Source organism: Battus philenor, unplaced genomic scaffold, assembly GCF_028537555.1.
Source record: "Battus philenor isolate CCGP_79_NKW_IND1 unplaced genomic scaffold, ilBatPhil1.0.hap1 SCAF_6, whole genome shotgun sequence".
NCBI lineage: Eukaryota > Metazoa > Arthropoda > Insecta > Lepidoptera > Papilionidae > Battus > Battus philenor.
In genome coordinates, this window is record NW_027181726.1 from 7,442,909 (window position 1) to 7,467,490 (window position 24,582).

Sequence of the window (24,582 nt, forward strand, 5' to 3'; positions counted from 1 at the left end):
GTAATATGTGACTTAAACATTCCCCTAAATCATATGGGACTGATTTATGAGACAATAATTAGAGCTATTTTATATGGTATAGCAGAGAACCATCAACCAAGGTGATAATGAAGATGTTCTTTGGACATAAAATCTACTATACCCATTATGAAAGATAGCTACACTGTTGACCCATAAGTAACATGAAACAAACGTCTCTCAAATGCTGTCGGGTCAAGCGAAAAACAATGTTATGGATCAATTTGTTGAAAAAATAATGGCTTAAGTACAGCATATCACAGACCGACGCGTTAGACAAATTTAAATGAAAGTACGAGAAAGGTAGACCAATATGTAAAATTAAAACATGTTAAGGAAACAGAAGCGGTTGGCAAGATGGATAGACGATCTACTTTCATGTTATTTTTCTGTAACTACTTATTTAATTTTTTTTATATATTCAAGCGAAGGCTTTTTATAATTTTCTTAAATACAGTTGGAGAAGCAATAGCCTAAAAAATAAATATTTTATTACTGTTTTATAATGTAGTATGCTCATAATAAAATATTTTTTAACAATTTTTAAAAAGGCCCCTCATAAGAACTTTAAATATTCTAAAAAATAAATTTCAGTATAGTTGAAATAAATTGTCAATTTTCTGAAAAATCATATATTTGTTACGGATTTATTCATTAGTTATAACTTGTAAGATAAGATCGGTTGGACCTTATCATTAATCTTGATCACCTTAATTAGATGCATTCTATATTTGTGTATTAGTGATAATTTTTTAATAAAATATTGGGAGTATTCATTTCATAACCGCGATCTAAGGATCTATTACTTTTATTTCATATGAGTTTTTGAGGTTAGGAAATATGAAGAAAAAATTGTTTTGATTACACTCTACGTTATAGTTATTCCCTTAGTATATTTTCAATACATACGTTCCTTAATTATTCATTGTTACCAAAACTAGGTATATATCCTGGTATATAATGACAGCGGAATGGTTTGATAATATTGGAAGGCCCGACTTCATCGTGGCGCCAATGGTTGATGCAAGTGAACTTGCTTGGAGATTGTTATGTAGGAAACACGGAGCGAAATTGTGTTACACTCCAATGTTGCATAGCAATATTTTTACTAAAGATTGTAAATATAGAAAAGAATATTTTAGTACTTGTTCTAATGATCGACCTTTAATTGTCCAGGTAAGACTAATTTAAAATTATAATATTAGGCATGATTACCGTAATAAGATTTTTTCTATTCATAGTTTTGTGGTAATGCCCCTGATATAATGGCTGCTGCTGGGAAACTGGAGGAAAAAGATTGTAATAATTTTTTTCAATTAATAGTTTTGTGGTAATGACCCGGATATAATGGCTGCTGCTGCAAAACTGGTGGAAAAGGATTGTGATGCTATTGATGTCAATCTTGGGTGCCCTCAGTCTATAGCTAAACGCGGTAGATATGGCGCTTTCCTACAAGATGACTGGACATTATTGAAAGACATTGGTAATTGTCTTTTTAAATATAAAAATGCATTTTATATGCGAAGTAAAATTTTTATCTTATTAAAGTAAACATTTTTAGTGTCCCGTATGTCTGAAGCTGTAACCATACCAATAACATGTAAAGTTAGAGTTTTTGATAGTATTGATAAATCAATAGAATATGCAGTAATGTTACAAAATGCTGGATGTAAATTATTGACTGTACATGGAAGGACAAGAGATCAAAAAGGGCCCCTTACAGGTGTTGCTAGTTGGAGTCATATAAAAGCAGTCAGGTGTGTTATATCAAATGTTTTCTCAACTCTATTAATACTCAAATTTTTGGATTTTTTTTGTAGCTCTAATAGCAACCATGGGAGGAGACAGGAACTGTTTGTTAGATAGGGATAATAAATAGATTAAATAGCAAGAATTGATAATGAATTTTGATGATAGGGATAATAAATAGATTAAATAGCCAGAATTGATAATGAATTTTGATGATTATTGTTATGATCCACAGTTAATAGAATAAATACAGTTGAAAGATTGTTTTTGAAAATATTTTCAGCAAATTGTTATGGGATTGTCAACAGATCTTTTAGACAAAGGCTTAATAACAGAAATAATGTAATCATTTTATTACAGAAGTGCAGTATCAATACCTGTGTTTGCAAATGGGAACATACAATGTTTAGAAGATGTATATAGATGTGTTAGTTACACAGGTGTGAATGGAGTTATGAGTGCTGAAGGAATTTTAACAAACCCTGCCCTTTTTGAAGGAATTAATCCAGTAACATGGGAAATTGCCACAGAATACTTAGATATAGTACAAAAACATCCATGTCCATCGTCTTTTATCAGGGGACATTTATTTAAATTGTTTCATAAAATGTAAGTACAGTAAGTTTTAAAAAGAAGGTAGTCTTCAACAATGATTATTATAAATTTATAACATTTATGCAATGATTTTGTACTTAAATGTACATAATAAGAGGATATAGATAAGCCTTTAATAATAATTGCTACCAGTTATTATCCAAGTCCATAGATAATTATTACATATTTAGTTCTTTTAAAATCAATACTAAAATGTTACTTAAGGACACTTAAACTTGGATAATAAATACGAAAAACTCCTAAGCCAAGGGAGTCTTCAAACCTTGGTGAAGTTGTAAATACTATGAAATAAATATTGTTTGATATTAAAAAAATCAAGACATTTATACTTGTTTCCTCATAACTATTTGTTAGCATTTAAACTATGTTTCACAATATTAACAAATATCATATAGTGCTGTTTACTAGTTCCTATTAAATAACTTTTCAAGTATAAATAATTAAGAAAATAATGAAAAACCTGTTTTTAAGTTCATTTTCATTTATATTCATGAAAGTCTTTATTGTAAATCTAAAATTTTTATTTAAGTTTTAGTGTAATTTTAATTCATGGTTTGTTTTCATCCATGTGTGCTATTGTATTTGCCATTTACATGAGAATTTACGAGTGTAAATGTTTTAGATTCACTTTTGAAAGTAACAATGAAGATAGGCAGCTTCTAGCCTCTGCACAAAATTTGGATGACTTCAAACAAGTATGCATAAGCATAAGAGATAAATACTTGCCGTTCCATGAAGGTAGAATAAATTTCCAGGATGTCGAAGGTATTACCAGATGTGGATATGATCTAATATTACCACCATGGATATGTCAACCATATGTTAGAATTTCACCTGAAGAGCACACTTATAAAATGCAAATGTTAAGTAAGCAACAGGTAATGATTAAAATAAAGTTGATAAAAACAATTAAAAAACCAGTTTTTCATAAATAAAACTTACTCTGGTTGGGTAGTTAAATATCTTTTTGTCCTTTAAGGATAGTAATACTAAAAGAATTCATGAAGATCTTGAAGGGAATCCTATATCTAGGAAGAAAATGAAAAAACTGAGGCGCTACCTAAGAAGACCAGCTAAGTTAGAAGCACAAGTAAACAAGAATAGAGAAATATGTGTCAATAATATTTGTCCTAATCCATTGGTATGTATTACTAACATGGTTTTAAATACTGTATGGCTGATAATCCATCGCACCTCTTCCCCTAGTGCCCTACGCGTGTACCTTAGGCGCGTTACCACGATTTCAGTACCATTAATAGAGGAACTATTTTTAGTCTACCTGCATGTAAGTAGTTAGTCATGCCATCCTGTGAGATTTTCCTTATTATATTAGGTTGCCCTCATGAGTTTCTCTCCTTTTTTGATGCAAAATGAAATAAAAAAACGTTTATATTTTTGGCTCAAGATGTGTTTATTATGTTATATATGAACAATTCTGTTCTATAATATAACCCTATATCTCTGATTGTGTCCTTTTTCCAAAATTATTAAAGCTTACTTGTAAATATTCATCTAGGTACATTTTTATTTTGCTTATGGATTTGAAAGATTTACCATGAAAAGAACTTTTTAAGGTAAGATACAAGTGGTTGTCGGATTGAGCAAGGTCTAGGGAGTATGGAGGATGAAGTAGACCGTCTCAGTCAAACGGCAACGTAACCAACTTGCGTTTTCGTGATGGAAAATGACGCCTCATCGGTTTGTCAATTCTGGTTGTTTATCAGTTATGGCGACTTTCAGATGATTAAGTGTGATTTCGATGCACATCTTGGTATATGTTACACGTAGATACGCGGTTCATAAGGCCGGTCTCTGCCAATAGTGGTGGTACCCAAACTTCATATCGATTCGCATAAACCATCTTGATTAAATGTTTATATTATCGTTGTGTTGGGAATATCCGTGGCATCCGCTGTCTCAGTCACTATATCGTGAATTTTCAGTGAACATAGTCTTGATAATGTCCGTATCAGTCGTTGCTTTAAATATTTTAAACAAATTCCGGAAGATCTTAATAGTGGTAATACCACTCCTGTAAACGGTGAAAATCTCGTATGCAATGCCTTTTGCACTAGTGTCTTTTTTTAAGCTATGAACCATAAAATAATGCAAATGCATTTTTTGGTTCTCTATACTGAACATTGCAGAACAAATTTTAAAGGAGACTTTGTCACCAACGAAACGTACTTCGGGAGAACGACAAAAACCGATGCCATGAACGGCTGAGATATAAGCCTGCGTGTTTATATAAACACGGCCGCTTACAGTCACTCATAGAGTGGCGCGAAAGAAATTTATGGGACAACCTATGTATGTGGATCCTTATATCCGATCTTGTTGTTTACTTATTTGATTTGTGTATGGCTCTAGCAACATAAAAAAATTGAAAAGAAAATAGTTAACAGTTTGTTCAAATTATAATATACTTTGTTCATTTGCACAATGGTATTTAATTCTTTTATATTAAAGGTCAGTCCTGTGGTTCTTAACATTGTATTAGATGTAATGTTTGTGAATCATAAAACTCATAGTTATTATAGTTTTTAATTATTTATTTGGTTCAAACGATTCGAATAGCTTTTGTTATATAATATATAGCTTAATTAATTCATCTAAATTTTAATTAATTAGACATAATATAATACATTATTTGTTCATTACAGGGAGCAAAATGTGCATATAAATTATGCAAAAAGTGCTGCAAAGAAAAATGTTACAAAGAAGATAGTTTTTGTACTGGCCATGACGTTCGCGTATACAAATGTAAAAAAGAAAGGTAATATAAAATGAAAGATCATTGTAAAACAATAAAATACTATTTATTAAAAATGGCAATTTTTATTTTCTTTCAATTATTTCCCTTACGAATATAATTTACAAAAAAATTAAATTTCTTGCATTTATCTAAAAGTACGCCCTAATAATAAAAATATAGAAATCAAAATTTGTGCGCATTAGTTATTGCCAGGCGCCGTTCGGTTGCGGAAACCAGCGCGCAGAGACGTGTGATTTTATTGTTCATAAAGCAAAGCACCTTAGGTTAAGTCCACTTGATATTGATCATAAAATATAACATCTTAAGGAAATGAACATTCTCTTTTTACTAATATTGAGGATGTACTTTATTTCCATCGTGCAAAACAGACTTTGCTTTATTTATTTCTTGGTTTATTAAAATATGTATAAAATTCGACACTTTATCATTTTTCGTTTGCAAACTGTTTGATATCTCAGTTTCTGTTTTCAATACGTCATTATTTCCATGAATGGTTACATTTTTATATGATTCTAAAACACATTTTTTCCTAACGATATATAAACTATTATTGTTTGTCGAGCTACATGTTCGATGTAATTCACGATTACTAGGTGTTGTTATGTATTCATATGTTGAAACTCCCAAAACCATTATATAAAAATGAAAACAAAGTAAATGAAATAAAGCACTGCCGATTGCTATTGCACTAACAAGTAGTATTAACAACAACGTCAGAAATAAGATAGAATTCCTACAGTACTGCACATTTTGTTCTTTATTTGTAAGCAATGTACAATTGACAAAACTTTGTGCTTCATTACTTAACAATTGAGGATTAGTAAAGAACAAAGAAACATCAAACAAACACAAACACGCGGTTAGTAAAGCCGTAAATGCCGCCGTCGTGATGCAAATAATAAAAGCTAGATAGTTTCTCTGACCTATACAGCTATTTAACCATTTACAATGATGATCGAAATTGTAAACACATTTATTGCAAATGCCGCAATGTTTAGTTTTTTTATTACTGGTATAAATATTACAAAGATGACACCTTCCATTTTCAATAACATGTGCGTGAATGGAACGGTCGAACTCTGGAACATCGTTAATTTTACGTTTTCTTAGGTCTTTTTCAGCTGGATCAAGAATTAAAGCAGCTATGTGCGAAAATATATGGAAAGTGTACAAATTAGTGTATATTATTATGGACGCCACCTTCAGTTCATAAAACTGTATTTGTATCACAAAAATGTTGAGCGCAGCAGTAATTAAAAAAACAATCCATGCACATATTTGTTGATAATTTAATGGAAGTTGTAGGCCATGTATTCTTCTTTGAGATCTTTGCTTATCACCAAAGTTACAACATTTATCCATGTGATCTAAATAAACCCAGCTAATTATTACCAAAATAGAGTATTTTTCTTTTACATTACTTTTGTTGAGGAATATTAATATTGCGCGCGCAATATTAAACAGATAGAACAAAATATGTAACCATTTACATCACAATGCCAGTGCAAAAAATTATAAATATTCTAATTTTACAATAAATGTTTATGGCCACAAATAGTAACAATTTCAAAAATTGTACGCTTTGTTGTCGTTATATATTGTCCTCGTGGGTAAGAATAACGTCATTTATTAAAGAATATCGTTACCAAACTTTACGATTATTTCTAGTGCTATCGTATCCCTGGAAAGTTTTATGAAATAGTGTAAATCTCTATTAAAATGTCGAGCCAATAATTTACATTACACAAACTTTTAATAATCCATGGTTTAATTTATTTAAAAATACCTTACACTGTTTGCGTCTTAAATAAAAATATTTTCTTGCAAAGATTATGTGACTTAAAACCCGATAAACCCAGTAAATTGTAGACCTGTTTGCTAATCCACGTTTAAACGTAAAAATGCATAAACTACTTTATGCAGAAGTGCAAAGTGTTTTTGTTTTAAAAAATATAGTACCAGAGAGAAAAGACACTACATACTGTGCCTGTCTCAGTTGACAAAACAGTACCGAAACCTTGTAATAAGGTGACTTATCGTTATTTGTTTCAAATATCGATAAGTCACCTTATTACTTGGAAAACAATAGCGAGGATTTAACGTAGATTAAGAGATGACCTATTTCGATGTTAAATATAGAAAATTCACTAGTATAAATTCTTAACGAACTCGAATTACCATTAATGTATAGACTAGTATCGGGTAACGGTGCGCCGCGGCGCACTGGGGCGCCACGAAAAATTCTGGGGGCACTGAGAACATTTTTGTAAAATAATATGGTCTCGCTTTTCACGAAGACTACCGGTACGTGGCTTCACGCCGCGAGCAGCCTTATCGTGCAGACACCTTTAAAAAAATAAACGGCAAATGTGGATGGGTTTGCGGCATGTTCTTGCACGGCTAGAAAAGATGAAAAAAAATACAAATGATACATTTTGGAGTCTTCATCAAAGTATTGCTGTAGCAATATTAGTCGTATATTTTGTATCTTTGTAAAACACACAGTAAGTTTTGTACACAGTAAAATCTGTTGGTTAAAATACAGTAAAAATAATTTATTGTGGCGCAAGAATCCTGTGCTTACAATTTATTCTAAGCGAGATTCTCACTCCCTTTTTTAACAAGGTAATTTTAATTAAATATTATTAAGAAACACTCTTATATTATATATTCTAAATCCTTTCAAAACCAGATGGAGAAATTTATAATTAGAAAAGGTGCAAGTGATAAACAACATCCAAACGAAGTGAAGATAGAAAATCGTAAAATCAACCGAAAAAAAAACGGAAATACGATGAAGATTATCTCAAAAATAAATTTATACTATATCCATTACTGCCGTTTTGCTTAATTTGCTGAAAAACTCTCAGCAACGTAGCAAGCCAAGTAAACTACTTCGCCATATTGAGACAAATCGTCGGGAGCAGATAAACAATCCAATAAGATATTTTGAAAATATACTATCAAGTCTTCAAAAGCAATTACAAAAATATATGAAATTTTTGACCTCATCAGATGAAGCTCAAACAACGTATTACCTGATAGGTCAACTCAACGCTCGAAAGATAAAAGCTCACGCGGAAGCAGAGAAAATTATCTTGCCTGTTTTAAAAACTGCGGCTGGATGTATGTTAACGAATGATGCTATGGGGAAGTTTACGGAAATTCCACTATTAACTAACTACTGCGACAAAAATTGAAGATATGTCATATGATATTGAGTTACAAGTGGAACAATGTTTTAATGACCCTTCAAGAAAATGGGCTATACAGCTTGATGAAAGCACAGATATTAGTAATAAAGCTCAGTTGGTGGCATTTTTGAGATTCGTCGATACAGGAAAAATTGTAAATAATTACTTTTTTTGTAAAAAATTAAAACAAATAACGACTGGTGCAGTCATTTTTGAATTAGTCGATGAAAATGTTACGAAGTATAACTTGAGATGGAAAAAATTGTATTAGCATCTGTACGGATGGAGCTCCAGCTATTAAAGGTTTAAAAAAAGAATTTATAGCACTTGTTATAACAAAAATTCCAAATATCAAATTTGTTCACTGCTTGATTCACAAAGAAATTTTAGTGTGAAAGGCGGTTCTTCCCATCCTTGCCACAACTCTAGATGAAGTCGTCAAAATAGTAAATTACGTTAAATCAAATGCTCTTCGATTGAGTCTTCTGTAAGATGGTTGTCGAAAGGAAAAGTTTTAAATCGGTTTATTTTAATGAAAAATGAAGTATTCGCATTTATTGATAGCGAAGATATTTATTTTCCTTTCATGAGGAATGATGTTTGGTTACGAATTGTATTTTTAAGTGACATTTTCGACAAATTAAACCGCCTAAATTTAAATTTACAAGATGTTCAGAAGAACATTATCACTATCTCCAGCAAGTTAAAAGTGTTAAAGGAAAAAGTTAATTTATAGAATTCAAATATTGCTAATGAAAACTTTGCATCTTTTCCGACGGTTGAAGAGAATCGTTTAAAATCTCTTTTCAAAGAAGAAATCGAAGAAACTTTGACATTATTATCCGCATCTTTTGTAAAATTTTCCGAACTTGGACGGTTTGAAAATGAAACGAGTAGTCAACCCATTTATGCACTGTGAAATTAAAAATCTGGATGAATAAATGCAAGAAAACTTAATTGATTTGAGAAACGATTTAATTTTCAAAAGCCTTCGCTGGAAAGGAGCTATATAAGTTTTGGTTGTATTTAAACACCAAATTTCCTAAACTTAGTAACAAGGCCGTCGAATCACTGTTACCATTTGGAAGCTCCTTCATTTGTGAGCAAGGTTTTTCAACACTTAAGGGAATGAAGTCTTAGATGCGTGAAAGACTTCAAATGATCGATGAGAAAATACGCGTCTATCTTTCAAAACTGGACCCCCGTATTGCCTTTATGTTCTTAAAAACAATCGCAATGTTCGCATTAATTATGTAAATTTAATATTTAAAAATAATAAAATGTGTTACACGTATAAATTTTTAATAATATTTATTTATGTATTGTTATTACTATACCTACGAGTAAATTAAGTGACTCCCACAGATGCGCAGCGAAAAAAAGTTTTAAGCTTAGTGCGCCGCAACTCAAAAAAGGTTGCTCATTCAAACACATTCAAAGTATTGCTACGTCTTATCCAGAAGTGTTCACTGTTTTACGTAACCATTGACAGCCAAATCTAAGCTAAGTACAATTGTTAATATTACAGAAATTTTCCGCACCAAATAAACTTTTTGGAGATTTTTTTTAACGGATTGTTTCCTTCAGCAAAAGTTATATTTCTAGTAGTTTATTAAGGAGCCGACCCTATTCGGTCAGTTGAATGTTTTACTCTACTTTTTTTTTTAAATAATCTTAAATATATTTTTTTTAGTTTGACTAAATATAATTTCACCTACACTGTTAGTATATATTCAATCAGTTTACTACTCGTTATTTATTATATTTTCCAAATATCAAAAAGAGGTTTTTATTTGATTGCAATATGTACTCGATAAACCTTTCACAATTTTTAATTTAAAAAAAATTATGCATCAAACTTTTACGAATTACTGTAAAATAAAAAACTTAGTCATTTTCAATTTAAATTATTATAATTTTAATGAACGTGGTTATCGATGAGTCAGCTAGGCTATTTTACTTGTAATGATTATGTACCACCAATGAAGAAATTTTTACCATTTTTATAGCAGGCAGTAATAAAATAGACAAATCATAATAGAATGATCCTTCCGCTTTATATCAGTGTTGTTTTATTATTCTTTTCATGCAATTTTTGAAATCTTGCACTTAGTCTTTTAAAATATATATATAGTAAATGGAGAGCATTAAAACCCAGAGGTCCCTCAGTTATTTGCTCATCTATATTAAGCTAAAGTATACAAGGTTATAGAACATTTTTTTTTTGGTATTATTATATTATATTTTTTTGGTATTTAGTATATGACATGTATTATTTGTAAATCTTATGTTATTCATATTAATTCTTATATACACCATAATTTTTAATTTGAAAAAAAAAAAGCCAAATTATAGTTAATAAATCACCATTTATTTTACAAGAAACATAATTTTCCAAAAAAAAACCTAAACAAGACCTTTATGACTATCCCATCATGCATAGTTCTTACCCTGTAACATATGTAAGATTATATGTATTAGGATATCTTTAACTTTTATTTTATATAACAATAAAAAACTATTCACGTTTGCGGCAACGACTTTGTTCTTCCTGAAAAAAAAAGTTTATAAATATATATTACCAAAAATGTTAAGGTTTCCAGTAAAACAACTGTGATCAATTTGAAATTATAGACACATCAACTGTAGATCTATTAATACATACCATATTTATCAAAGATTGCCACACAAGTTAATGTCTCAAAAGAAATTGGCTGTTGTATGTATATTTTATGTATAATTATAAAGATGAATTATTTTGAAAATGGTATAAATCTATTTTTTAAAAAAAAAGGAAAATCATTTAATCTTAGTTTTTGTTTTAATTAGAATGTAAAATTGTGTGTGTGCAAAGCTTACCTTTTGTGTTAAAATAACAAGCAGTCTTCTGAATATTCCAATGAAGTCAATGAACAATTCAAGGGCATGTTGAACAAAGTCTTTGTTTCCCATACGGCGTTTTTCAATAATTAATTGTGTATCAAATAACACAAATCCACACATCAACACCAAACCAAGGTACAGATGTGACTGAAATTGTAGATTAACCATAATTATTACATAATCTTCAGTAAAACTCATTTACCCCATTCATAATGACAAACAAAATATTTTACTTACTTTATACAAGAACGGAGACTGCATGAACATATTGGTGATAGTCATAAGAGACATAGAAGTCAGTAATGTCATCAAGGTGCCTCCTAAGAACAACCAACTTCCACGTTCTGCAAGCATTGAAGCAATAGAAAAGCACACAAACACTAATGTAGTACCCAACAATGCAGTTACAATTATAGATGGATCAACAACGCTCACATACTCCAGTAATGGACCCAAACCAATACCTGGAAATAAAATTAAAATAATCAGTTCTTATTATATATATCTTCAGAAGTTAGTTAAATATATCTCTATATCACAAAATTCAGTACAATACTGCAGTGCACACCACCTTGAGACTTGTATTGTTTCAGATATAACAATATGATTTCTTAATTTTGTACCTATGATACGTAACATGGTAATATTCAACATGTTAGTCTTAGAAATAATCTAAATAACCAATAAAGTAATGCTTACCAGATGTTAAACCAAATCCTAATAAGTAACCCATGCGTAGCTGAGTGTTTTTTCCATTATCTGGTGTAACAATCAACATGAGCATGAGGCCAGCTCCAATAATAGTTGAGAGAATGCCAGCTTGAAAGCTTGTGTACATATCTATAAACACTCCTGCTGATGCAGCCAAACCTGTCATCATCAGTGTCCCATAGACATTCTTTAAGTGTTGTCGAACTGGTGGTTCCCTAAATAAACATACAAAGAATTTAAATATTATAAAGTGAGTAATAAAAGAAGTTAAAAGGCTTATTTTGCATTTCATTTAGTTATTCATAGTGTTAGTGTGTAATAAAATTTGCAGAGTCATTCTTACCATGTAAGAATTAATAATAGTAAAGTTTCTGATTTCACTTATTAACTAAAAGTAAACTATATTATGTTATTACACTTAAAAGCTGGTAAATAATTTCACCTAAAATTAAATACATAATTTTATTTATAAAAGTTACTCAAGTGCCAAAATAACAAGCATATGTACAAATATTACTCAAAATAACTTAGGTTAATTATTTACTTAAAACTTTTTAGGCAATAATAAAATACCACTTAATATATTGTGTCACATGAACAACCTCAACCTCAGAAGTATGTTCAAAGTTGCTGGTGTAACATATAAACTGAAAGAGTGCTTCCAAGTTGAGTATATATGCTACAATGTTATATAGAAAGAAAACAGTCATAAACTGTGTAGACATGCGTCTCTCAATTTTCAACAATCAAAAACAAGAAGTGAATGATTATTCAGGAAGGTAGATATGAAATACTGCTTCATCAAGAGTATATTCAAAGTTGCTGATATAACACAAACTACAAGAGTACTGCCTAATTAAGTATGTAGGCTAATATGTTATACAGAAAGAAGACAGTCATTAACTATGTCCTCAGGAACCTCTTAACTTTCAACAGTCAACCAAGGAGGTAGATATAAAATACAACTACATTAGGAGTATGCTCAAAGTTGCTGGTATAACACCATATAAACTGCAAGAGAACTGCCTACTTAAATATATATATATATATATATATATATATATATATATATATACTAATATGTTATGCAGAAAGAAGACTGTCATGTGCTCAAGATGTTTCTGGAAATCATTGCACCTATATTTAAAAGCGTGCATAATGCTTAACATGATCTGAATGAGGTAACATTAATGATAACATATACGGACATCACTCTGGAGTGACGCAATTATGCCCAGAGTGGATACAGAGAACTAAGATTTAGATAACATAAAAAAATATAGTGACCAACAAAATTAAGCCTTAGGGCTTTTTCTATCATTATGTTTAATTTTGTTGTTCCAAATACCAAGCAAAGGGTTTAGATATTGATAATAATGTTTACATTACATCTTATAATAATCTGTGAGATATCTTTTTTATATTTTTACTTATACTAATGCATATTGGTGTAATCATTACATCATACAAAAACATATTTTTGTACATAAAAGAAGCATCATCCGAGTAATTACAAAATATTAACAAGTTTCAAATTTTTTCATGCAACAAATAACACGTCATAGGTAAATAATGAATGTCTTCCAGAACAATGTCGAAAATTATTGACAACCACTATCCACATCACTAATTGTAATAAAATTTTCTTAAAATAAGAAATTAAATATACTTACAGTCGATTCTGAAAGCTGTTAATAAATGATTGAATGGTTGGAGCCATTATTTCTCGTCAAATCTTTGGGAGGAGAAAAAAGTGAAATAGCAGAAATTTAACAAAATATAGTAAAACTGCAAACGTAGTGCAAATGAAACTAGTATATGTCAGGAAACTTTACCAATTACACGATTGTAAACTGATACAATGGCAAATTTACTTAAAAGCCTTTGATTAATGTACCAAGACCAAAGAGTGCGACAAGTCACGTACGATTAAGAGATAAAAATAGATTTTAATACATGGTATACCAACAAAAAGCATTGATATTGGTTTCGATAATATCGATATTAAATCGACGATGATTTAACGTTCATAACTTTTTATAATAAACATCAGAAAGACTTTAAATGAATGCAAATACTTATTTTTTTTTAAGTTTTTTGTTGTGTAGACCGCTGGATGTATTATTGCAAATAAAAATCATCAAAAATTTAATTGACTCCCATAATATTTTGGTAGGAACTAGATATGCATACACAAACATATTTCTTACAACTAAATTATAGCTGTAGATTAACTTTAATCGTAGTCGCCTATTGCTTTTATTAAAATTTTATAATATATATTTATTTTTATAAATTCGATTTTGTGATGAATATTTTAATATCGATATATTTATTTACGTCGCGAAAATGACACTATGAATCTTATAGCCCTGAAAAGGCCAATACGATTAAAACACGAGTGTATATTAACTGTAACACCAGTCTTTTTGCCAAAGTTGATGTTTGGAATATTTTATATTAGGTAGTTAAAAATAAGAAAGAAGCAAGTTATTTCAAAAAATTTTAGCATTTTTTGGTCTTGAATATTGGATACAGTTAAGCAAAAATGTTGTTCACAAAGTTTTTCTCATATTTTTGTACAATTCAAGTAATTTTTTTTTACAGATTTTCATAAGTAAAACGAAGTCTTAAAATGTAATTGCTTTGAAATTAAATCCTTATTTTTAATTATTTATGTTTTTTTAATAACTCTTGGTAACCTGGCAATATCACCTGTAATAGCAACTAAATATTATAACCTCACTACACTCGTGTAATGTATTGATATGGTTTATTATTTTAATGACTAAGAGAAAATGGGCAAAAAATCCAAAGTAGGAAAACAGAGAAAAGATAAATATTATCAACTCGCTAAAGAAACAGGTAAGTTTTTCATTTTGTTCGTAATGCCCAAAAATTGTTTGATTCTAAAAATAATTTTCGTTGCAGGTTATCGGTCAAGAGCTGCTTTTAAATTAATACAACTTAATAGAAAATTTGGTTTCTTACAAAAATCGCGAGTATGTATCGACTTATGCGCTGCTCCTGGGGGCTGGATGCAGGTGGCGCATCAAAATATGCCTGTTTCCAGCATTGTAATTGGGGTGGATTTATTTCCTATTAAACCAGTTCCTGGTTGCATTGGTCTTACCGAAGATATTACCACTGAGAAATGTAAGACGGCTATTAAAAAAGAAATAAAAACGTGGAAAGCTGATGTGGTGTTACACGACGGAGCTCCTAATGTTGGACTGAACTGGATACATGATGCGTATCAACAAGCATGTTTGACATTAAGCGCTCTAAAACTAGCAAGCAATTTTCTGAGAGAAGGTGGATGGTTTGTTACTAAGGTGTTTCGCTCGAAGGATTATCATGCACTTTTGTGGGTTTTTAAACAATTTTTCAAAAAAGTTCATGCAACAAAACCGCAGGCATCTCGTAATGAATCGTCAGAAATCTTTGTCGTGTGTCAAGGATACATAGCTCCTGATAGCATAGATCCAAAATTTCTGGACCCTAAAAATGTGTTTGAGGATTTGGAGATTGTTAAGAAACAGCACTTAAATATAATGCACCCTGAAAAACAGAAAAAAGCAAAGGCTGAGGGTTATAAGGAAAATGACTATACAACCCACCATAAAGTGCCCTTGTCACAGTTTCTTAGCCAAGATGATCCAATAGATCTTTTGCAAGGCTGTTCTGAAGTAAGTTTCATTACGATTTTATTAATTTATCAATATTAGAGGAATCATTTTTTGATTTGTTTTTTGTAGATAGTTCTGGATGACAAAGCAATTGAAAATCATGTAAAAACTACTGATGAAATCAAAGAATGCTGTAAGGATATCAAAGTTCTTGGCAGGAAGGATTTAAAATCTCTGATAGGTTGGATAAAGCAAATTAAAGAGTGGAAAGCATTACAAGTGTCATCACAGGTAAAACTATGCTATTTAATAAAAACACTTATGATCTCATAACAAGTTTGTCGGTTAACATTATATGTGGCTTATATATTATATAGCAGTATCATCTATGCCTAAACAATCATGAACAAGTATTTTGATAAATTACAGATTTCAACTGAAATTTCACAAAATATTATTTTTTATAGAATAATTGTATTTTTGCCAGTCCAGTTGTTTTTTCATGATTGTTAAATCTTTTGAAAGTGATAAACTTGAATCTGTTAATAAATGTAAATAAAGCCATGTATTCTTGCACGAAGAGCTTACTGCCTTGTATGTATAATATTTTTATGTTGAAGTTATTGTACCAGGTTTTTTTGGCATTGATATCTTTTGAAGGAATTGCAATCTTTTATAAGAAAAGCTATCTTAGCTATTCTCTACATATCAATATAGATGTATCATATATCTACTAGAAGTAGTAAAACTGTTTCTGTATATAATACATTAATATTAACAAATACGAGAGATATTTCAGATATGTCAAATTGAATGTTTGGTACTATATTGATATTTTGAGCAGTAGTTTGTGAATTAACTGATTAATATTGTGTATGTAAAAACCTGATGTGATTTTTTTTATTTTCATTCTTGTTTGTTTATAGGAAAAAAGTGCAGATGAAACCAAAACAGATGATGGACTCAAAGAAGAAGAATCTGGAGAAGAAAATGAGGGTGTTGATAAGGAAATTGCAGAATTACAGGTTGGATCATTGCTTGTTAAGTGAAACTTTTACATTTAATGTAATTAGTCAAAGTGTACCTTAATAAATATTATTTGTTTTAAAATAGTGTTTAATAAAAAAATACACTAATATTTCAGAATGAAGAACAGCGTCAACTTAAACGTAAGAGAAAACAATTAAATAAACAGAGACAAAAATTAGCGGAGAAAATGAATCTAAAAATGGTTTTAAAAGGCGATGGAGGCCCAATTATGGAAAGCAATGACATGTTTAAGCTTTCTGCCATCAAAAATTCTCAGGTAAATCATTGTAATTAAAGATTTAAGTTCTGTAAGCAGCTCTTATCTTAGACCATAGTCTGTTTGAGTAATAAAAATAAATATAGTTCTTACTAACTTTGTGAGAAACTTAATATAATTTATTGAAATTGAATGTTTTTGTACTTTATTTGTTTTTAAATTACATTGAATTACACTGTCTAAGAGAAAAATATAAACTTGTTTACTTGATTGCTATCAATTAGAGTTATCTTTGTATTTGACTTTATAATTAAAGTTTTTCTTAAAACTGTTGCTTAAATTTATAGGAATTAGAACGTTTGGTTGACCAGCAACCTGATATAGTTGCCGAAGAAAGTGATGGATCAGACAGTGAGAAAATAAAACCAAAATATGTCAAGTATGATGTTGAAGCTTCTAAATTAGATTCCTCTGGCCTATTTTATAAGGATTCAGATAGTGAATTGGAAATGGAGTCAGACTCTGAAGAAGAAAAAGAAAAAGATTCTTTAGGTATACTCTTTTAATTAATCTGCAGTTATGTTCAATCACTACACATGTAATTAAATAAATGCATATTTATTTATTAATCATGCAAAAAATATTGTTTTTAGAATATTTACTATTTAATATTTAATGCATTAAAATATATTGCCATTGTAAAACTAACATGCAATTTTGGAGGTTTCAATATTTTGCCTGTTTTCACTGTATTAATAACGAAACTTTATATAAACTGACTGCAACATGACTAAGCTTTATGCCATGGTTGCACAGACTTATTAAGACTAGGGGCCACTCGATGGCGGGCCGGCCGCCAGAAGTATAGGTAATTAAAGACAATAAAGAATTGATAATAAAAAAGGAATAGAATTCAATATTTTTCGAATGTACGAGAGTAATATTTTTGCTGTCGGCGGGCCACCAGTATTTAACTGGCAGGCCACAGGCGGCTTGCGGGCCTCGGTCTGTGCATTCATGCTTTATGCCATAAACAGAAAAATATTCTTTATTCAATATTGCAATTTATTATGGTATGTGTTAAATATAAATAAATAAATTATTTCTTTTTAGCTTTTTCAGACTCAGACAATGAAACGAAGAAAATAGCTAAGCTTACAAAACTTAATACCTTAAGGAACAGTAAGATTGAAAGAATTCCTTCAATACCAAAACATAATCCATTATTGACTGACTTGGATAATACTGATCCATTGTCTAAACGTTCCATGAAAGCCGAGCTCTGGTTTCAAAAAGATAGTTTTAAAGATATTGATGAAGATGATGATGAGGGAGTAGATTTAGACAAGATAGCTGAAACCTTCAAAAACAAAGGTAATTATTTGTGGTTCATAGTATATAGTAGGCACAGTATTAAGCAGAAGAAGAAGGAATCATAAGAAGTGCTGATGTTTCATAATTAATTAAGCCTGAATCATAGGCATACCAGGAAGGCGGCTAAACCCATGAAATTAACAAAAAAATAATTCCATTTATTTTTATGGTTGGTTAAAGTGGGATGTGGCATTTCGTGCAAATGTTTTAACAAAACATGCTATTTTCTTTCAAAATAAAGTATTGCAGCGTCAATTTATATATTTCGTTTACAGAAGCTTCACTCACAGGATTGTGAAAGTGAAATAAGTGAGGGTTTGTATTCATATATAATAGAAACAATATCAAAAACTGTACAAAATTAATTTAAAAGTTAGTCAACAATGATTTTAAAAATATGACACATATTTCTTAATTTTTTTAGTTTAGCTTTTACCTGTCTTGTCCTGGATTTCGGTGTGATGTTGATTTATGGATATGTTGTATGCAAGTATAGATGGCATTAGAAGTCATACTGGAAATGACATTAATCAGAAAAAGAAACATAGTTTTAATTTTAGAATATAATGATTTACAGGAAAAAAATTACCTGAAGAAATTTTTCAACCAAAGGACAGTCTAAAACGTAAACTAGATGAATCTGAAAGTGAATCTTCAGACAGTGACTATGATGTGGAGGAAAATATTACTCCAGCAAAAGAAACAGTCAGCACGAAAGCCACTAAAAAAGATGGATTTGAGGTTGTATCACAAGATCCCGGTAGGTATTTATATAAGATTAATAAGCTTTGTGTTTACAGTTTATTCTTACCTTGCTCAGGTACTTTTATGTGAATAATAATTAATGGCTTAAAAAAAAATCTGATATAACTTGTCTGCATTATAACTTATTCCATCACACCACCAAAATTAATTATTCTTCTCAGCTTCAAGTTTTGAACATTTGCTTCTACTATGTATTTTAAAGGTTATGAATTAAAACTAGCGCCCTACCTCAAAAACAATGTTATTGCTTGAAAATTTCTTATTTTATATTTGGTTGTTGTTCATAATACTATTTGGTTATTGTAAAAAAAATTCTCATATAATTTGCAGATTTAAAGAAATTGAAGAAGTCATTAAAAATGGATGCCGAAACTTTAGCTTTGGGAACAATGATAGCAACATCAAAGAAATTTAAAAGAGATTTAATTGATGATGCATGGAACAGATATGCCTTTAATGATAAAAATTTGCCTGATTGGTTTATAGAAGATGAAAAGAAACATATGCGTAAGGAAGTTGTGGTACCAGAGGTAAGATATATTGATGATGATAATCTGTGAAATTATGCAACAAACATGGCAAATCCCTTTACGCAAAAGTGCTTTGCTTTAATTAACTAAATTAAAATAAAATACAATTGGATTTTTTTTAGATGTATGAGAAATTTTTAATGTATTTTTTTCGTTCAATAGCAATATGTTGAAGAATATAAGAATCGAACGCAAGAGGTTAATGTACGACCAATAAAGAAAGTAATCGAAGCGAAGGCAAGGAAGAAGAAACGTATGATAAAGAAGATGGAACGCGCAAAGAAGAAGGTGGAAGCCGTTATGGAAAATGCGGACATGTCTGAAAGGGAAAAGGTGCAACAAATAAAGCACCTATATAAAAAGGCGAAAACTGATGGTAAAAAGAAGGTTACCTACGTCGTTGCTAAGAAACATACAAGCGCAAAACGTATGAAAAGACCAGCGGGAGTTAAGGGACACTACAGAGTGGTGGACCCACGAATGAAGAAAGACTTGCGAGCGCAGAAGGCAAAAGAAAAGACTAAAGGGCGCGGAAAAAAAAGCAATTCTAATAAAAGAGTACCCACAAAAAAGAAAAATACAGCAAAAGCTAAATAACACCGTGTGTTAATGTATATAAGTTGAAATAAAAATATTGTTTAATTCAATAATTTTTTTAGTGTTTACATTCTTTTCCGTATTTAAAAATACTGTCTGAGAGATTACTACCATGTTTATTAATATAATACCAATACCCCATGAGACATTCATTTTATGAAAAATAATTATATCTGGTTTGTCAATAAACAATTTCTTCTATTTTAAAACATCTTGTTAGTTACAATGCTCCTTGCAAGCTGTCTATACCTGAAGCTCTTTTTATTTAATAAAGAATGAATTAATTTTTAGTTAATTTATTCTTAAAGGAAGTAAATTTAAATTCATTATAGGTTATTATAGGCAACAAATAAAAAACAACTGTCAGCAAAAGGGACTAGTTTTAGGTTGAATAAGTTAGTATGAAAATTTTATTTAATACTAAATAAGATAAAAAAAAATAGTAACAGCGTTAACAGACATTAAAATATTTTTTTGAATCTTAGTAATTTCAGTTCCTATTGAATTCTTTGCACGGAATTTATGTTGAAATTGAATAAATAAATGACTGCGAATTTTTGCTAGTAATAACCTGTTGTAATGTTATGAAAGCTATGTGGGCGTAGCCTGAGTTTGTGCAAAAGTTATATTTTTAAAACAGAGTTCAGGGTCGGTGATATTTAATTCCACGTGCGTCATTCGCGCCTAATAGCTACAGTTCAGGGACAAGCACTCCATAAATGATATCATTCCTCTGTTCGACCTTGGTGTCTTATTCTGTTTTACTCCTGCTACGCCGTCTGCTTATTAATTACTATTAAATCCTTTTCCCGTTTGTATTTATTATGTGTAACGAATTTTATATTCATATTTTTGTAGCAACATTTATAGATGCATTAATATTCGAAGCGGTCATAATTGCTAGTTTTACATCCATTAATTAATGAAATTGACCAGATATGTAAATGTTTTGGTGTCTCTTTCTGGTAAGTATTGAGCTGGTTACGTTAGACCCCTTGCGCGATTCGTATTGTCTTTTCTTGGGACTTGATAAATGTTTCATACACTGCTGATGCCTGGATATGCAGACCAATTACAGGCTTTATCCCTTTTATGGATAGCTGTTGGATAGCTTGTTGGCAAAGAAGCGGTCCGTAGTGATCACCTTACGTTTAATACTAGACATCAGAACATATTACTGCTTGAGGCTTAGATTCGATTATGTGCTTGTAAGTGAAGAAGATTATTATATTATTAATTTATATTTTTCTACGTCCTACGTATTTCAGTGAAACTTTCCTCCGTGTTTGAGTGGTCAATTTAAGTGAGAATGGCGTTTCTAATCTTCAATTTAATGTTGATTTATCCCTCAAGTTTTGCTAGGACCTAACCTAACTTTCTGTTGATGTGACGAGATTTACATTTTATTCTGTTTAATTAGGTTTTTCCTTCCGCGTACGCGCAGTGATCCTTATGCAATGGAGACATATGATTGTAATTTTTTCACTTATAGCACCGGTATTTTATTAATTCACACACGTCCCAAAACTATCTGTAACAGTCTGCAGCGGGCGGAGCTTGTCTCATCTCCCAAGAGGTAACTTTTGGCCAACTTTTTCAACATCCCGCGTAAAGTTGGAGATTTTTTACCATACGAGAGGTGACAATGTAAGTTTTTAGAATATCATAAAGTGAATTAAGAATCGACCAATTAAAGATTTTTTTTAAATTAGTCTACTATAAGAACGAAATTTCATACCTGTCACTACCAATACTCGGTTGTTCGTTTAAATTAGTGTGTTGGCGCCTTTTCCCAACAAAAAAGAAATTTTGCTGTTACACCTTTATCTTTTTCTCTAAGCTTCTTCCTTTCTTATTTTTGCATATCAATTCTTTCTAAGAAAACAGTCAGTGATGATTGTGTCTTTGTTTGTCTTTTCAGATTCATAATAGTTTCAAGTTTGTTTATGTGTGACAATCAATACAACATTTGTGGCCCGGCCCGACTAACGTATTTTAATATTATTTCAAGGCACAAATCAAAGGTGCGTTTTTGAACTTAACTTGTTGAAAACATGGAGTAATTATCCAGCACACAGCTTTCGAGCGCCTAAATAATCGTCAAAATATTTTGAAATTGACTCAAACAAATATCCAAGGTTGCTTAAATTTACTAATAGTAAACCTATTGGTACCACACGACGTCGGTGTTAGTTTCAATGGCTATTAAAGAACGCCCCTTACTCGGTCTATCGCTGAGATTAGTGCGATCCCGTTTGAAGACTTTAAACCTGTTGTAAATGACATCTTATCGATTACAGGTGCAGCTTCAGCTCCAAAGGCTGAACGAAATGACTTTGTTGCTGACTGAGACTGCAATGAAAACCTTAAAAAGTCATCCGAAATTTTCCCGTATTAAATCCATAATGACGTTGAAACGTATTCTTAAGTTTCATTCAATTTATGGCAACAGATAGAATTATGTTAATTATATTAAGATTAGTAAAGAGATCTATTAAACTAACCAGTTCCAACGTATCAATAATCCATCCGGTATGTAATTGTCTTATCAACAAATTTTAATATTAAATAGGTAAACCTTTAATAATATTCATCTAATAATGTACAATTTGAATGTACGCAAATTGACGAACTTCTGTTCATTTTCTTTCTTGATGTAAGTATCTTATATCAATATGACTGAAATAGTCGGAACATCAGAAATTCAGAGCGACGTGGCCGTGGTGTGGGTTTGAAAGCGGGTGCGCTACGTCAGGTAGGAGGCGCTCGGGGCGCGCTATATCGAGCGCACGATCACGGCCAAGGCCGCCCCTTCCCTTACCCTCTACCCCCTCAATGCCCCCTATTCAATATTATTCTAACGTATTTAGATATTTATTTATACGAAAATGTCACTCGTTTTACAGATGAACACATCAAATAATTATTCGAAAGATTACCTCTGAAATAGAATATAATAGGCTCTTTGCTTCCTCGAGTTATTGACTTAATGTCAAAGGCATAATAAGTCTTCGTTCGATAAATAATCGAAAACGTTAATGCTACTTAAGTTCTTAACATATTTAATAGATATTAAATTGTCACTGTAAGTACTATATTACATGTTTCTAGTGACGTCCGTTTAGGCGTAGGTAGGTTGTAGGGAGCGGGTGGCAAGGTGGCTTTGGTTTGACCTCGGCCTCACAAGGTCGTGAGATCTATTCCCCTCGAACACGCGAGAAGCTTCACCCTAATAGTTATCGAAATCTTCGATTTTATATCGGTCTACAGGTACAACTATAATTTAAAACAATAAATTGTCTTAAGAGTATTACATCCTTCTAAGAAAATTATTAAAATTATTATAAATTATATCCACGTTTATTTTAATTAGTTGAGGAAAAAGAAGCTCCCATTGAACTTACTATGAAACTGTGCTAGGTTATTATTCGTCCGATTGTTTAATAAAAAGGTGTATAAATATATAAATCTGTTTTTCAAAGTAAGCACAATGTTATTGAATCTTTTACAGAATACAATTTAGAATAAAAGCACTTAAAAATTTTGGAATATACTTGCCACGGACATAAAATTTTAGTGAGCAAGTCCACCGTGTTTTGTTTTACTATGTCTCATAGATTTCGTACCTTCGAATTAAATTTGAATGCTTATGTTATTATGATTTCCAAAGCATTCTTATTAAGATTTTTTACTACGAATGGGAAAATATTTCTGTCATTCGTTCACTTGCAAGTTGATGAAACATAAAGCAATTCATTTGGATCGTGTTGCGGAAGCCTAAAACTGTTGAATTTATGAAAACAAACGTTATTCATAGAAACTACATACTCTACTTCTCATACTAATAGTGAGTCATTTTATATTACTTTCAAATATTAATAATTAATTCGTAAGAACTTGATTAATATTTTTGCATAAACTTGTCAATTTTATATAATAAACGTCAATCGTGAAATATTCTTTTCCCGATGTTCAAATGAAAGAATTGTTTCATTAACTTTACTTTATATTGGTGAGTTAGGTAATAAATTGATATGCTGTTCTACATTACATTGACTCATCAGATAGATTGTCTTTGTAAGAGCGTTATATTGGTCTCGTGGGCGGATAGCCTCCTCTGTTTCATAAATTTCTTAAATTACTGCAACCACCACGGGTGAGCGACCACGTTCACGGCCGTTGTCACGGAAAACATCGCAAACTTCGGAATACAAAGCTGCGTCGACAGTAAGCTGCAGGTGATCGTCGATTAACCTCTTGTCGCACAGCCATCAGCCAAATGGACTTTTAAATAGAACTGACGAAGTAATTCTGGTCTCATTGACAATGCAGCCCTGATATTTTACGGTCAGGGTGTCACTACAAAATATGTGACAGTTTGGCAAGGTGCACATCGTTTCCTTTGTTTATTTGTTTTCAATGAAGACAATCGAAGTTTTACAATATAATTTTGTAAAAGCTATGGAAACGTGTCTTTTATGACAAACTTATGTTT

The 24,582-nt window shown here is 30.9% G+C and overlaps 4 protein-coding genes across 4 annotated transcripts; 2 read left to right on the forward strand and 2 right to left on the reverse strand.

Moving 5' to 3' along the window:
* Positions 1-733: 733 nt before the first annotated feature.
* Positions 734-5,168, forward strand: Dus1 (Dihydrouridine synthase 1). Its single transcript, XM_068773470.1, has 7 exons — positions 734-1,194; positions 1,342-1,501; positions 1,580-1,775; positions 2,128-2,376; positions 3,005-3,260; positions 3,362-3,523; positions 5,046-5,168. Exons 1-7 carry the CDS (start codon positions 979-981, stop codon positions 5,160-5,162), a joined length of 1,356 nt encoding a protein of 451 aa, XP_068629571.1. The 5' UTR covers positions 734-978; the 3' UTR covers positions 5,163-5,168.
* A 317-nt stretch (positions 5,169-5,485) lies between these two features.
* On the reverse strand, positions 5,486-6,520 carry LOC137930341 (palmitoyltransferase ZDHHC11). Its single transcript, XM_068773577.1, has one exon. It carries the CDS (start codon positions 6,518-6,520, stop codon positions 5,486-5,488), a length of 1,035 nt encoding a protein of 344 aa, XP_068629678.1.
* Positions 6,521-10,701: 4,181 nt separating this feature from the next.
* On the reverse strand, positions 10,702-13,883 carry BI-1 (Bax Inhibitor-1). Its single transcript, XM_068773435.1, has 5 exons — positions 13,620-13,883; positions 11,935-12,161; positions 11,473-11,699; positions 11,212-11,382; positions 10,702-10,903 (listed from the first exon to the last, which is right to left on the reverse strand). Exons 1-5 carry the CDS (start codon positions 13,664-13,666, stop codon positions 10,871-10,873), a joined length of 705 nt encoding a protein of 234 aa, XP_068629536.1. The 5' UTR covers positions 13,667-13,883; the 3' UTR covers positions 10,702-10,870.
* Positions 13,884-14,677: 794 nt separating this feature from the next.
* Positions 14,678-20,140, forward strand: LOC137930492 (pre-rRNA 2'-O-ribose RNA methyltransferase FTSJ3). The gene is made up of 10 exons (XM_068773757.1): positions 14,678-14,811; positions 14,878-15,635; positions 15,705-15,866; positions 16,502-16,600; positions 16,720-16,881; positions 17,169-17,373; positions 17,935-18,195; positions 18,773-18,955; positions 19,291-19,490; positions 19,653-20,140. The coding sequence occupies exons 1-10, from the start codon at positions 14,745-14,747 to the stop codon at positions 20,085-20,087; spliced, it is 2,532 nt and encodes an 843-aa protein (XP_068629858.1). The 5' UTR covers positions 14,678-14,744; the 3' UTR covers positions 20,088-20,140.
* The last annotated feature ends 4,442 nt before the right edge of the window (positions 20,141-24,582 follow it).